A 15,862-nucleotide genomic window follows, 5' to 3' on the forward strand; every position below is an offset into this window, starting at 1 on the left:
CTCTATCGTTACTTCTGCTGCAATTCCCCTATCAAGGCTTGCTGCTGCTCCTTTGATAGTAACATATATTTTTCCTCTGGCTTTTAAAATTAGTCTTTGTTTTTCAGTTTTACTATAATTAGGTATAGTTTTCTTTGTAACTTATCATGCTTAGAGGTCAACAGCATTTCTGACTTATGTGGCTTAATGTCTTTCATCAATTTGGGAACCTCCTTGACTCTGAATAGTTGTCTGCCCTATTTACCCCAGCACCAGTCTGGGTATTTTCTTATCTTTCATTTAATTACCTGTCTCTTAAGTTGTGTCTATCAGAGCCATCTACTGATTTCTTAAATTGTTATATTACTTTCCAGTTCTCTCCTGAAGTTGATCCATTTGGTCATTTAATTCATGAACACTTTAATCAGTTACTGTAAGGTACCTGTCAGATAATGTGAACTATCTGAATTTCCTGGAGGTCTGTTTCTATTGTTCACTTCCTCAATGTTAGTCAAATTGTGTTTTTGCATTCCTGGTTTTTAAACGGGATCTGACAACAATTAATAGAGAAAATCTGAGAAATCAGACCATGTCCTCCTCCCTCAGAGGCGCTTTTTGCTTCTGGCCATCCACTAGATCTAAGGCTGGCCTTCAGTCCTTGTGAGGACAGGCCCGTACCGGTTCACCTTTAATCAAAGAGAAGCCCTTTGGGGTGTTTTCCAGGGCCACTTCTACTCGGATCCCCAACTCTAATTTTTGTTCTCCATTAGTCTTCTAAAACTTCTGCTCAGTTTCTCAGCCCCTGCCCTTGAATTAGCAAGTCCCTTGAGGGGGAAATGAATAGTATCAAATGTAGGTCTTACCTCTCAGAATATTAGCCCTTGCTTTCTCAATAGGCCTCAGATGCCTGAATAGATAGGTTTTTCTTTCCCTCAGCAGAAGGCTTGGTACAAAACAAGCTCATCTCCCTTTGTTCAAGGCTGAACTCTCCACATTCCTTATCTGCATAATTAATTTTGGAGTCCACGGTCTAGAGTAGAGTAGACTTGGGTTTAAGTCACCATTGTGACTAGCTGTGTGTCTTTAGGTGAGCTATTTAACTTCTTAAAGTCTTAGTGTCCCCTCTGGAAAACAGAAGTAACAGTGGTACCTGCCTTGATTTATTTTAAGGATTTTTTAAGATGCAGGCATAGCATTCAGCACAGAGCCAGGAATACAGCAAATACTTAAACGTATATAATACCAAGTTTTAAAGCATTCCAGTGACAGCTGTTATCACTATGTAATGGAAAGGATGGCACAGTAGCAGTCTGTCTCCCATACATCCTCTGTGAAAGAGTAACTAATTGGGAAAGACCCTATGCAGGTCTGTTTTTCCCACTTGCTCATCCTACGGCTTTGGAACACTTGGATGAAATAGCTTACTGCATCACATGACATGGTTTGTGCAGGTGTTGGTATGCTCATTTTGGAAAGATGTCAATTGGAGGAAAGGTCAGAATTTAGCAGGAGGATCAAGAAAGTCAGCTTTGTCAAGAAGGCCCATGAAATCGGTCCGCTAAGCTAGGGCTCCAGGGTTTACCCACAAAGGGTAATGGAAGGACAGGTGCAACCTCTCAGGTTTGCTCTGGAAAGACAGGTCTTTTGCTGTCCTGCCATATCAGGGCTGAGACTTCATTATGCTTGGGAAATGTTTTCCACTTACTAAGAATTCTGGACAGTAAAAGGGCCCTAGAGGCTTTGAAACAGGAACGCTGAGTAATTATTCTCTGTTCTCTGTAAGAAAAAACCTTCCTTTTGAATATTCCATAGTAATTTTTAATAAAAGGCTTGCATTGTTCGCAACATATTCAAGAAGCATTATCATTGATTTTGCTTTGTTTTAAAATGGTTAACTACTGAAACATCCAAAATATTAATGTGTATAAAATACAACAAACATCCTTTGTACTCACCGTGAGGTAGGTTTCTATCACTTTCCTAGATTGCAGTTCCAATGTGCAACCCTAGCAATACCACCCGCAGATGTGAGCCAGCTGGCCAAACTGGGCCTCCCAGGAAGGATCTGGTGGATGGGAACAGCCTGGCAGTCCTGCACATCCAGCAACACCATTCCAGACACCATAGGCCTTAGGGTATGACTTACACCAGACTTCAAAGAAGCCGATGTATCACATTACAGTCATTCAACAGTGAGGGACAGTCATTCAAAACAGACACTGGGACTAGACATTTGAGGCTCCAAATATGACCTTTCCTCCCACTAATTTACAAAGCCTTATTTCAACAGCAAAACTGCCACTGGGACTGTACATTTGGGGCTCCAAATATGACCTTTCCTCCCAGTAATTTGCAAAGCCTTATTCCAACAGTGATGGTACAAAGAGCCAGAGAAACTAGTTAGAATACTGGTAAGCTATAGCATCTAATTAGGTCACCAAAGTATGATATGAATGTCTCCAATTCTCCAGCCCTCCAGATCACCCTTCTCTGTTACCGACCTAACAGGATCTGACCCTCTCACTGAAGATCTAGCCTTTAGGGTATTGTATAGCAATGTAGGAAGTCCTAAGAGTGTTTATATTCCAGAAACATATATCCTGATTGTTACTAGTCAACATCTGGCCTTGAGACCAGTGTCCGGATTACCTCAGCCACCAAGGTACCATCTGGCCCCAGTATGGATACAGCCCCTAAATCATCCAAAACACAGCTGACAGTAGGCTCTAGTTTTTGACAAAGACTTACTGAATGTGAGGCTAACACAAAGGAATTAACAATGTAGAAAAAATAATTAACAGTGGCTCATGCATTCCAGTGTTCTTAGAACCCTTCACAGGAGTTTATAACCAGGATCTTTCTCCTTAGGCCCCAGCCTGTTGCTAGGAGACAGGGACCCTGCTCATTTCCTCCAGAGGGGTGTTCCCACAATGCTGCCCACTCCCACTGAATTCTACAGCTCCAATTCTCTACTCTCCAGCTCCCAAAAGAAATAAAATTGATCAGTCTCATAATTATCTCTGCATTGTCTCCCCACCCTGTACCTGCATTGGGCTCTGATCCACGGAGCATTTCTGCCAGCTTTGATAGTTTATTTATTTAGCTCCCAGGTTAAAATCCAGACCCCTCTTCTGGATGCAATAATTGTATCAGTCTTGAAACAAGCCATCCCTAACCATGGACCCAAACTGTTCAAATGTGCCATAGGTCACTCTGCTGAACACCTGCCAATTCTGATTTGTTTCCTAATTGCCAACAATGCAATGATTATCTGGAAAGCTAAATCTCACACATGCATGACATCCTTTCAAACTTCTGCTGGCACTTATCCAGGACTGAACTAAATTCCAGGTTCTCCCAAACCTCATCCATTCTATATGGTGAGAGAAACAAGGAGGTCAATGTAAATTGCAACGGTGTCAAAGGCAAAGTAATACACGGTACTTCCAAGGAAAAGCCTCCCAAAGAATGGGCACTTAGGCCGAGATCTGGTGAGTGATCAGTGTTAGTGAGGCAAAGAAGGAAAAGAAACTGTGTACGTTTGCAGCAAAAGAACAGCAATTTTAAAAGTTCTGGGGCTGGAAGAGTAGCCTAGCTAAAACAGGAATTAAGGGGAGCTCAAACTGACGGGAAGCGAGGGCACGACCCTTCGAGACTTTTGTAAGCCATGTTCATTAGTCTCATCTGTACTCTGGGAATAACAGGATGACACTGATGATTCTGTGCACAATTCGAAAACCTGATACTTGCTGAATAAGCTATATTCTATTTTACATTCCCCCCCAGTTTCACCAACACTGAATTTCATCTTATGAATCTGGTAGTTTTAACTACTAGATACTACTTTTTTTCATATTTATTACCCATTTCCTATTACAGTGATTGTTTTCTTGCTGGATACAAATTTTTTTTTTACTGGACTGAATTTAAGACTTCATTTATCACTTTTTCTATCTTTTTTCTCCTAATTATTTGCCTTTAAATTACTTATGTCAAAACAGTATATACTTAACCATCTTTAAAGATTCTGCCATTCTCTCATTCCAATGTTATATAAATATTCACCTATATATTCTTATTAATCCCACGATTTGATTGTTCATATTCAGTCATGACCTCTTGACATTTACAAATAGAAATCTAACTTTACTTCTCAAAGGGTTAACTAACCAGTCATCCCTTGAAAATGTCACTTTTATCATGATAAGTAAACAAATCAGAAAACAATTTATGGATGTTTTCTTAATCTTCTACTCTGTCGTGTTATCTAATCATAGACTCCTGGGCCAGTACCACTCTCATAATTTAATAGGGCATTTCATGTGAGATAAAGTTCTGCCACCCATATTTGTTTTACTTAGCCATCTAATAAGAAACTTACTGCCTTCTTATGACATATTAAATTGGCTTGCACAGGGATTTTTAAATCAATTACTGAGGTTTCAGACAATCTGACTAGGAGACACCCATCTGGAGTGGAAAGAGGTGTAAATGACCTTTAAGACTTCAACCCTTCCAAACAACTACTAAAATTCACAAAAATTTTTGCATGTAATAGGGGAGGAGTTTGAACAAATATCCCATAAGAATGTTTACCATAATTGACTTTTTATTTAAAAAATTACAGGGAGCGATTTCCAGCATATCTTATTTTATAAAAGTACTGCCTGTATCAAACATTTTATATCACGTTAATTCCATTGAAGAGCTGCCTTTTTCTGTTAAGGTACTGATTCCAATTCATGGGATACATGCCCTTAAAATAGAAAGTTTCCATTACTTATTCAAATGTCAAAATTAAGATTATTGAGAAGTTTATTGCTTTATGGCTGGGCAAGATGCTACTAGCACATTTTAGGTAAATAATATCCTTTATTAAAAACTATGAGGTCATTCTGTTTAAAACTTTCAAGATAATTCACAGAAAATAGATATATTTATTCAAATTAAACATTAAAGGGCTGGGCTACTAGCTATAGACATTTATAGGTGAAGCAGCTCTTTTTTTGTTTTTGAGACTGAATCTCACTTTGTTGCCCAGGCTGGAGTACAATGGCCCAATCTTGGCTCACTGCAACCTCTGCCTCCAGGATTCAAGCAATTCTCCTGCCTCAGCCTCCTGAGTGGCTGGGATTACAGGTGTGTGCCACCACAGCCAGCTAATTTTTTTGTATTTTTAGTAGAGACGGGGTTTCACCATGTTTGTCAGGCTGGTCTCAAACTCCTGACCTCAGATGATCCACCCACCTCAGCCTCCCAAAGTGCTGGGATTACAGACGTGAGCCATGGCACCCAGCCAATAAAGCAGCTCTTTAAAGAATAAGACACAAAAATAAGTCTGTCTTGATATACTACACATAATTGAAATGAGTAACACCTGGAAGACCAATATTGTTACACTATGTTCTGTTAGGATCTTTAAAAAAAATCAAACATTTAGAAGTCCATTTGTGCTTAAAATATTCATATGCATGAGAAGCCTAAAGAAAGAAACACCTCTGTACATGATGATCAAAAGAAAGTTACAAATTTTTTTGAAATTGCACTGTTATTTAAACCTCTTTCCTAAAGTCAAACCCTCTTGTAGCTGGCACAGTTTTTCAGGTCAATTGGCAACCTGGGGAGGCCCCTCTGGTATTAGTGAAGTAAAGAAGGAGGTGATGAAAGACCAAGCTGAAGCCATTAATCCAGGCCTCTGCAGTGCACTGGCATCTTCACCTGCATCTTCTCCACTTTCATCTTCAAGCCCGTCATCCATAAGACGCTCCTTTCAAGCAAAACAAGAAACATAATGTGAACAAGTATTAGTTCATGATAGAAGAGAGTTAAATTCTTCTTTGTAGAACAAAGGAATATGAAGTGCTATACATGTGGTCATTGGAAATCTTTAAGGCCAAAACTGATAAATTCCTCAAGCGTTCCAGTTTAAAGGGGACAACTGCCAGGGCAATAAAATAAATGCTCACCATGTGTATAATTTTATTTCTAGGCTATTTTCAGGAAAAATAATGTTAGTTCTTCCTATTTAGTTCTAACATATGACTGATTCGGTATTGCATTCTAAGTTATCCCAGATGAAACCACCACAATTTATATGTCAGCTTGCTTCGATGTGCCATTTCACAAATACTTATGGAACGTCCGATATTCCTTCACCATGCTGGTGCCACACAGTGCTGGGAAAATCTCCGTATCTAAAATAATACACAAGCTTCAATCACACACCATTTCTTCAAGCTCCAAGTTGTTTGCATTTTGCCCGTCATTGTTAACTTCGGGATTATTGTTGGGAGCCTGCTGATGACCTCCTTCTTGCCTAAAAGGGATCCAACCAGCTTGGTGTCTGTTCAGTAAAATAAAGATAAAATAAAATAAGTCACAGTTCTTTTTATTTGTAATACTATAAAATGTCATTAGTGTCCTACAAGAGAAAAATGATTAGAACTATAATAAATAAAAAGACCAAATCTCCCACTTCAGGACAGGGAAATACCCTTGTCAAAGCAATGACAGCAAAACAAAACCAACCCAAATCTCTAAATCTATCATGGACTTCATTGGCTCTATGCTAGTTATTAAGACATATCAGGAATCATAAACCTTTTCTGGTATTTTTCAAAATGAAATACAACTTAGATATTTGTTTGCCCCTTGGAGAGAAGGGAGCAGGGGAAAAACAGTCTACCTACGAAAAAAAATCTCGTTTATACCTATAGGGCTTACTGTTGGCAATTCTGATTAATCAAAGAGGGTGACCTTACACAGGAGTGCATCATATACTTCTTAAATTCTAACTAATGGATAGAGTATGTCTCACTGAATGAACAATTTTTATAAAATACAGTAAACAAAAATTCTGCTTCTAAATAATTCTGATAAACATTCTCACTCAACAAAACCTGCCCTTACTTTTGGTATCAAAAACACGCCGGATAGCTAAAGCCCAGCATTCATATTCCTTCACTCAAAATTCACAACAGACCAGATTCTGTGCTGAACAGTTTCAGAAATTAAAAGAAACCACAAAAAGTTAATAAACATCACTCACAAATAAACCAGTAGCATGGCTCCCATTACCATGATAAACCGACTAAAAGAAGAATAGAAGTATACAATGCTAAGGAGAATCGCAGCTCGTGAGAACGTGTACATCCAGTCTAGCCAGTCTCGATTGAAGTCTTCTTCATTTAGTACTGGGCCTCCCTGTGCATTCATTTGAACATTCTCATTCATGGGTTGATTTTCTTGGGCCACTAGGTTTGGAGCTGCTGGGGGTTCTTCTCCAGGAACATGTGCCAAATTTAGAGGCTGTGAAGCAGTTGGCTGGGTTGTGGCCTGAGCTGAAACTGCAGCTTGACTGAAATAGTCACCAAAATAAATATTAAAAAGAAAAAAAAACTTTACCATACCATATTTTTTAAACTTCTTGGGAAGCTATATGTATTTTTCATAAACCTAATATGGAATATCCCAACTCCTGTACCACATTTCTTAGGTAAGTGCAAATTCCAATGAAAAGTGGAGCCAAGACTGATGGTAGACGTCACACAGGAAAGGATGTTCTCTCAGTCTGGTAGTGTAAGATGACAGGGGAAAGGCGAAGACATGAGAGCAGCCATGTTAACCACCCTTGTCTCTCTTTCAATCAATTACCTTATAAGCTACGGCGATGTCCAAACCTTTTCATGAATGACCCCTTTTGTTGTTCTACATGGGACAAAAATTCTCAAGCCCATCACCTACTTCTTTGTCAGCCCCATGTTCTGAAAGACTTGTCTAGAAATATATACTGTTATTATCCTATGTGTCTACTGTCAATGACAAATGATTTGTATTAGTATTCTAAAATTCTAACTACATCTCAGGTAACAACTCTTTCACCCCAATACTGATTTGAAAGAACTCCAACTGGAGACCACTGGTTCTTGTCAAGTTAGAAAGAATTGTGATCCTGAGGTTTGCTTATAATTTGATTGCTTAAATTTTCCCAGTAAAGAATACATTTCCCAGTGAAGTGATAATAAATCTTAGGTTTGCTTTAAATTATCCAACAGAAGGGGGGAGTTGTAAAATAAGACTGACATGCACTGATAAATGTCAGAGCCGGGTGATGGGCACACATGGACTCCTTTTACTACTCTACCCTGTTATGTTTGTAAATTTTTCTACAATAAGTTAACAGTCAGGATAGCAAAGGAAAGTTAAATAAATGGTTCCCAGGCTACAAAACCCTATTTAAGCCAGTATGATAGTAACTTTTATCTGTACAGGGCTTTTTAGTTTAGAAAACACACTTCCTACTTCACGGGTATTCTGATACACAGGTGAGTTACTTTATATAAAGAGGAGAATTTGAGGCTCCGAAGTTAAATGATGTATACAGAGTATATTATTTAGCAGCAAGCATAATAAGCACCCCATATCTTACACAGTTCTTGTGAGGTTCACAAAAGAGACATGGTGGGGTACAGCATCCAGCAGAGTACTGAGCACAAAGCACTCACTCAAATGATAACCATTACCATAGCAACATGTAAGGTACAAGCATCCTGCCTGGAACCAAGGGCTTATGAAAGAGAGCCTTAGGATACGAGGTTCGTAAAGCAGCTTAGCTTTATGGGGAAAGATCTGGAGGAAGGACAAGGATGTAGACTTGCCAGTAAGCAAGAGAATCAGAGGTTATCTGGGTGGCTGTGGGAATGACTGACTTAATTATGTATTATAAAATGCAACCTGGCAAACTGGGCGTGTGGCTCATACCTGTAATCCCAGCACGTTGGATGGCTGAGGCAGGTGGATGGATCACTTGAAATCAAGAGTTCAACATCAGGCTAGCCAATGTGGCAAAACCCCCATCTCTACTAAAAATACAAAAATTATCCAGGTGTGGTGGCACACTTTTGTAATCTCAGCTACTTGGAGGCTGAGGCATGAGAACTGCTTGAACCCAGGAGGAAAAGGCTGCAGTGAGCCAAGACTGCACCACTGCACTCAAGGTGACAGAGCGAGACAGAAGGAAAGGAAAAAGGAAAAAGGAAAGGAAAGAGGAAAGAGGAAAAAGGAAAGGAAAGGAAAGGAAAAGGAAAGGAAAGGGAAAAGGGAAAGGAAGAAAGAAAGAAATGTAACCCATAGCAGTATAAGGAAATATAGTAAAAAGACTAAAAGCAGAAAGAGCTATTGAAGTCAAGTGGACTTAGAATGAGAAAAGATCTGGGTGAAACATTGGAGGTAGCATACTGGACGGACAAAAGCTCTGTTAACTCATCTTTATAAATTACTGCTTTCAGGGATAGCAGAAGCCAGAATCAAAGCTGTTTATGGCTAAGAGCTTGGGTAACAATTAAGAAGAGAAACAGTATCACTGACATAGAAGTGAGAAAAAAGAAGGCTCTTAAAGAGCAGAGGCATCTAATTTTAGATGTGCTGAAATTTGAGGTAAAGGCTCATTCCCCTATGGAAATCTTCCAACAATAAAGCAGAGACACAGAATGACTTACAGGAGATGAAGAACTGGGTTTCATCCACAGAGAGCTAACAACTAAGGCCATGGAAAAAAAAGAAATCCAAGAGAACTGCCCCCCACAACTAAATCCCGTCCTCTCTACCAACTATGAGTGCTGAGAAGTGCATAGTAACAAATACATGATGAACTGAGAAAGAAATGTTAATAAAATGAGCTATTAAAGGACACAAAAAGAGTGACCAGAAAGATTTTAAAAAGATACAAAAGACAAAAAGAACCACAGAAACAAGGAGAGGAGAATGGTAAAGAGAAACTAATCAATGGTAAATGAATGCAGAAGAATGAGTCCAGGAGGATGAAGGCTCAGAAACTGTCCTCAATGCTAGGACTGTCCCATGCTGACCAGAATCAAAACGGACTAAATACTGAGAGTCCAGTAAGCATGTCAGCCACTCTTGAGTCCTACATAAGGTATGGCCTCCCTGACATGATTCTATTCCTTTTTTCATTCAACTAACTCTTCATGTAGATTTGCTGCCTTTCAGTAAAACATTAAGTTTTCTCCTCCTGAATTTATAAAATGTTATATTAAAGAATCTGAATACTGCTAAATGTAATTAGGGAAGAGAGGGAGGAATCAAGAACAGGGTTAGTTCATGTGAACTGAAGGTGAGCCCTTTTCCCTTTGGTCAAATAATTTAAAATAAAGTATCTGCTAAAATATTTGTGAATTCCTTCTCATGATAATTTCAAACAACATTAGATACATAAGCAAATGAAATCCCAAATCAATTTACTTAGGATTAAAAAAAATAAAGCAAATAACATACATTAAAAAATGAGCTCAGATTAACTTACTACTGCATATAATACTGATGAGCATACATCTGTTGCCACCACAGCATCTGCAGTGGGCTAAATGCGGGGTACACTGGGAACCCAGGTGGAGCAGCTTGCCCAGGAAACTGGTTGTCTACATTTCTGCAAGAAAGAAATAATGAACTCTTTCAGTGCTCTAGCAGTTAAAAGTATTATTCTAAATTTTCATTTCTCAACCCCAAGTCAACCATTGACAGAATATATTTGAATCTCACTGGAAAAAAAAAAAAAAAAAAAACCTATTTTCAACAATTCTTCAAATAAGATAATATGTCTTTTATAGGTTGACCCTGGGCCCGACTACATAGAATAACTGACGTTTCAGCCCAGTTTTAAAGGGAAAACAAAGAGAAACACTCACAAAATGTAAAGCCAATCTAAAACATTTATTATCTTCTCATTTCAGCACATACAGCCAAAATTACCTTCATTTTAAGTACATTCTCCTAAGAAACAAAGCCTTAAAATAAATTTCATGACAAAATATTTTGGGGAATGGGGAAACAGACAAATGATATTTTACATAATAAAATGTTATTAAAATATAGCAGCTATGAGCTGTAAAATAAATAAACGGACATTACAAAAACCAGTCAAATATTCTTTAAAGATACAAGATTAGCAGAATATGTTCATGTATATGTTCTTAAAGGAGGCTAAAATTTTATTTCTTTTTTTAATTTCTTTTTTAAGATGGAATCTTGCTTTATTGCCCAGGCTGGAGTACAGTGGCATGATCTCACCTCACTGCAACCTCTGCCTCCTGTATTCAAGCAATTCTCTTGCCTCAGCCCCACAAGTAGCTGGTACTACAGGCAGGCACCACCACACCTGGCTAATTTTTTTGTCCTTTTAGTAGAGACAGGTGTCATTGTGCTGGCCAGGCTGGTCTCAAACTACTGACCTTAGGTGATCCGCCCACCTCAGCCTCCCAAAGTGCTAGTATTACAGGCATACGCCACCGCACCTGGCCAAATTATATTATTTCAATAAAACTCATGGAAGGTCACATCTAACTTCTCTACACTTCAGTTTTCTCACTTCTAAAATGGACCTAATAATAGAATCTTCCTCACACGATTCTTACCCTGTATTCAGGAAATGTTAGTTTTATTTTTACTCTTCCCCATTCCACCACTGAACATGACACCAAAGTGTATAATGTGAGAGCTGTAGAAAATCACATACATCAAGGCAACTATAGAGATAAACAGATATGTAAATGCAGAATTCTTTGTGAATTTGCTAACTCTTCTTCACATCACTTGAACTTTATCTTCAGCTGATACTGGTTTGGTCCATTCAGAGTGAGACAAGAATGGTTAAATTCATTAATTGTAATCTTATATTCTAAAGACTGTTTATACATACAATTGGTAATAACTAATTATAAAAACCTAACTTAGCTTGGTGAGCTAAGGCTTATCAACAGGCTATATTTAAGAAAACCTGGTGCTAGGTAAGGCTTCACCTTCCCCACATATTACCTGAACTTTCCTCACTCCTTATTTCCTTATTCTTGGTGAAGCACTGGGAGCCATATAGGGTCCCATCCTCAAAAGACCCTTCAACCTCCCGGTATTTAATATATATATATATATTATATACCGTATATATATTATACATATACACTATATATACTTATATATAGTGTATATGTATAATATATATACTTATATGTATAATAAGTATATATGTATATATGTATAATATATATACTTATATATAGTGTATATGTATAATATATATGGTATATATACACACTATATATAATATATAGTATATTATATAAAATATTATATATAAAGTATATAATATACATTATATAGTATATATTATAATATATATATAATGGGGGTAAAGCTTGGCCGGCGCCATGCTATACATATGTGTGTGTGTGTGTGTGTGTGTGTGTGTGTGTGTCTATCCCCTTCAAATAGGGTCCTGTATAAAGGGGAGAAAACTTCAACTCTCTTAGACACCAGACAACAGATGACAGACAGCCCTTCCCTTCTCAAGAAAAGCAAACCTCAACCCAGCTATTCCTTTAAAAAGATGTCAGTTAGTGATCAACTCTGGAGAGAAAGCCGTACCACTGAGGCAGAGAAGTACTATAAAAACATTTGTTTTATACAACTCAGCATTTACACCAAGGAACTGATGCATCTCTGAGCAAATCCATAAAACTACCTGAATAAATATATAACATATATTACAGCAATATGTTGTATCTATGTGTATATTTTAAATTTTGTTAGTATTCCCCATTATGAAAAAACCCATCCCCTGCAAGTAAATCTCCACCAACCTCTATCATTAATAAGAATGTGTGTACCTACGCAACTGTCTTGCATGCTCTGCTCATGTACCCCAAAACCTATAATCCAATAAAAAATTAAAAAAAGAAAAAAAAAGAATGTCAAACAAAGCTGTTACTTCAACTGTAAAATGGGAAGGCTGGACGTGGTCACTGTTTTTAAAGCTCAAGGGAGAAAAAGAAGCCACTAACAATTCCTTTAAGAAAGTTATGGCTTCCCACCTCACTCTACCGCATGCCGCCAAAACAAAAGGAGAATATATGGTGACTCCTGAAAGTATGTTGCCAAAATCAGTAAATAAACAACCTCCCCTAAGTGTTCTTCCCTTTTTCTCCAGTAAGTTAGAAAACTAGTGGATTACACAATTGCTAAATACATCCCAGGCCCAAGATGACATACTATAATTTTCAGTTGTGTTCATTACCCTCAGACAAGGTGGCATGCGTTTGATATTCTCCAGAAACAAGGAATAAAGGATTTGATGCTAAATTATAAATTTATTAATAAAATATATAGGAATAGATCCAGTGAAACACATTACTTAAGAATTTAATATGGTTCACAGGATGCATCATTAAACAAGCTAAAGAGAACTGTTATTTGGTGCTAGGAAAAGAATTGCCAAATTTGTAGAGTAAGAGAGTTTAAAAGCTTCATCTCATTCTATGCATTCAAGTAAGAGCTAAAGTAAAGTATTAAGAATTAAACCACAGATAGCCTAGAAGAAACTAGAATGATTTACCAACCCTTTGGAGGAAGTGCTTTCCTAACTTAAGTAACAGAAGAAAGCAGGAAAAAAAAACAACGTATTTGGAAACAAAATTTAAAGAGAAATGGCTTAGAAAGAAATGTTAGCATATGATCACAGTGGCTCACGCCTGTAATCCCAGCACTTTGGGAGGCCGAGGTAGGCAGATCACCTGAGATCAGGAGTTCAAGACCAGCCTGACCAACATGGAGAAACCCCCATCTCTACTAAAAATACGATATTAGCAGGGCGTGGTGGTGCATGCCTGCAATCCCAGCTACTCAGGAGGCTGACGCAGGAGAATCTCTTGAACCTGGAAAGCGGAGGTTGCAGTGAGGAAAGACAGAGCTATTGTACTCCAGCCTTGGCAACAAGTGTAAAACTCCGTCTCAAAAAAAAAAGAAAAAGAACGAAAGGAAATGTTTGCAATAAATTATAGTTAGTATCTTTTCTATATAAAGAACTGATAGAAACATAAGTAATCATTAAGATACCAAATACTAATTAAAGCAAAGATAGCTTTTTAAGTTTGTTTGCCAAGGTGGAAAAGATTGAATAAAAATATCCATTATTGGCAAAGGGACAAGTAAAGCCAACTATTTCATTGCTAATGGTAGTATGAATTCAAATAAGCCTTTAAAACACAATTACACAATTAAAGACCTTTAAAAATGTTTTGCTCTATGGAAAGAAATTATATGCCCATGAATAAGAAGAATCAGTATCATTAAAACGGCCATATGATCCAAAGCAATTTGTAGATTCAATCCAATCCCTATCAAACTGCCATGGCATTCTTCACAGAACTAGAAAAAAAAAAAAAACTTTTTAAAATCCATATGGAACCAAAAAAGAGCCTGAATGGCCAAGGCAATCCTAGGCAAAAGGAACAAAGATGGAGGCATCATGTTACCGGACTTCAAACCACTGCAGGGCTACAGTACCCAAACCAGCACAGTACTGGCATAAAAACAGACACACACCAATGGAGCAGAGCAGAGAGTCCAGAAGAAATAAGGTTACACACCTACAACCACCTGATCTTTGATAAAGCTGACAAAAACAAGCGATGGGGAAAACTATTCAATAAATGGTGCTGGGATAACTGGGTAGCCATACGCAGAAGACTGAAACTGGACCCAACTTCCTTACACCATATACGAAAATCAACTCAAGACAGTTTAAAGACTTACATGTAAAACTCAACACTATAAAAATCCTAGAAGACAACATTCTGCGATAACATTCTGGACACAGGAATAGGCAAAGATTTCATGACAAAGATGCCAAAAGCAAGGGCAACAAAAGCAAAAATTGACAAATGGGATCTCACTAAACTTAAGAGCTTCTGCACAGCAAAAGAAACTATCAGCAGAGTAAATAGACATCCTACAGAATGGGAGAAAATAGATGAAAACTACACATCAGACAAAGGTCTAATATCTCACATCTGTAAAGAACTTGAACAATTTTTTTAAGAAAAACATTAAGAAGTGGGCAAAAAACACGAACACACACTTTTCAAAAGAAGACATACAGCCAGCCAACATGCAAATGGAAAAAAGCCCAACATCATTGATAATTACAGAAATGCAAATCAAAACCGTAATGAGATACCATCTCACACCAGTCAGAATGACTACTATTAAAAAGTTAAAAAAAGGTAGCAGAGAAAAGGGAACACTTACACACTGTTGGTGGGAGTGTAAATTAGTTCAACCATTGTGGAAAGCAGAGTGGTGATTCCTCAAAGAGCTAAAAAGAACTACATTTTGACCCAGCAATCCCATTACTGGGTATATACCCAAAGAAACATAAATCATTCTAATATGCATGTGAAAGTTCATGCAGCACTATTCACAATGGCAAAGACACAGAATCAACCTAAATGCTCATCAATGGTGGACTGGATAAAGAAAAGTCCATGTACACCACACACATATACAGAGCAGCTATCAAAGAGAATAAGATCATGTCTTTTGCAGGAACATGGATGGAGCTGGAGGCCATTATCCTTAGCAAACTACAGGAACAGAAAACCAAATACCACATTCTCACTTATTAGTGGGAGCCCACAGCTACCATATCTATTACAGATTCACAGTTTACAGACAAAATTATAATGTCTAAGTTTTGTTTTAAACACCAGCCCAAGGATAAAAAAGGAAACAGAGGGCTGGGCGCAGTGGCCCAAACCTGTAATCTCAACACTTTGGGAGGCCTAGGCAGGTGGATCACGAAGTCAAGAGATCGAGACCATCCTGGTCAACATGGTGAAACCCTGTCTCTACTAAAAATACAAAAAATTAGCTGGGCACGGTGGCGTGTGTCTGTAATCCCAGCTACTCAGGAGGCTGAGGCAGGAGAATTGCCTGAACCCAGGAGGTGGAGGTTGCGGTGAGCCAATATCACGTCATTGCATTCCGGCCTGGGTAACAAGAGCGAAACTCTGTCTCAAAAAAAAAAAAAAGAAAG

General features: G+C 38.0%; 1 protein-coding gene across 5 annotated transcripts in view; it reads right to left on the reverse strand.

The window, feature by feature from the left end:
- Positions 1 to 4,570: 4,570 nt before the first annotated feature.
- The window catches only part of HERPUD2 (HERPUD family member 2), a 48,647-nt gene continuing 37,355 nt past the window's right edge, over positions 4,571 to 15,862 (reverse strand). For all 5 annotated transcript variants that reach the window (XM_078342201.1, XM_078342200.1, XM_002751325.6 and 2 more), the window contains 4 exons: positions 10,301 to 10,423; positions 7,028 to 7,336; positions 6,205 to 6,322; positions 4,571 to 5,746 (listed from right to left, as the gene is read on the reverse strand). In XM_078342201.1, the coding sequence (XP_078198327.1) occupies positions 5,585 to 5,746; positions 6,205 to 6,322; positions 7,028 to 7,336; positions 10,301 to 10,423 (712 nt within the window). In that variant the 3' untranslated portion in view covers positions 4,571 to 5,584. The remainder of the gene's footprint in view (positions 5,747 to 6,204; positions 6,323 to 7,027; positions 7,337 to 10,300; positions 10,424 to 15,862) is intronic.

Source organism: Callithrix jacchus, chromosome 11, assembly GCF_049354715.1.
Source record: "Callithrix jacchus isolate 240 chromosome 11, calJac240_pri, whole genome shotgun sequence".
In the NCBI taxonomy this organism is placed as follows: Eukaryota; Metazoa; Chordata; class Mammalia; order Primates; family Cebidae; genus Callithrix; species Callithrix jacchus.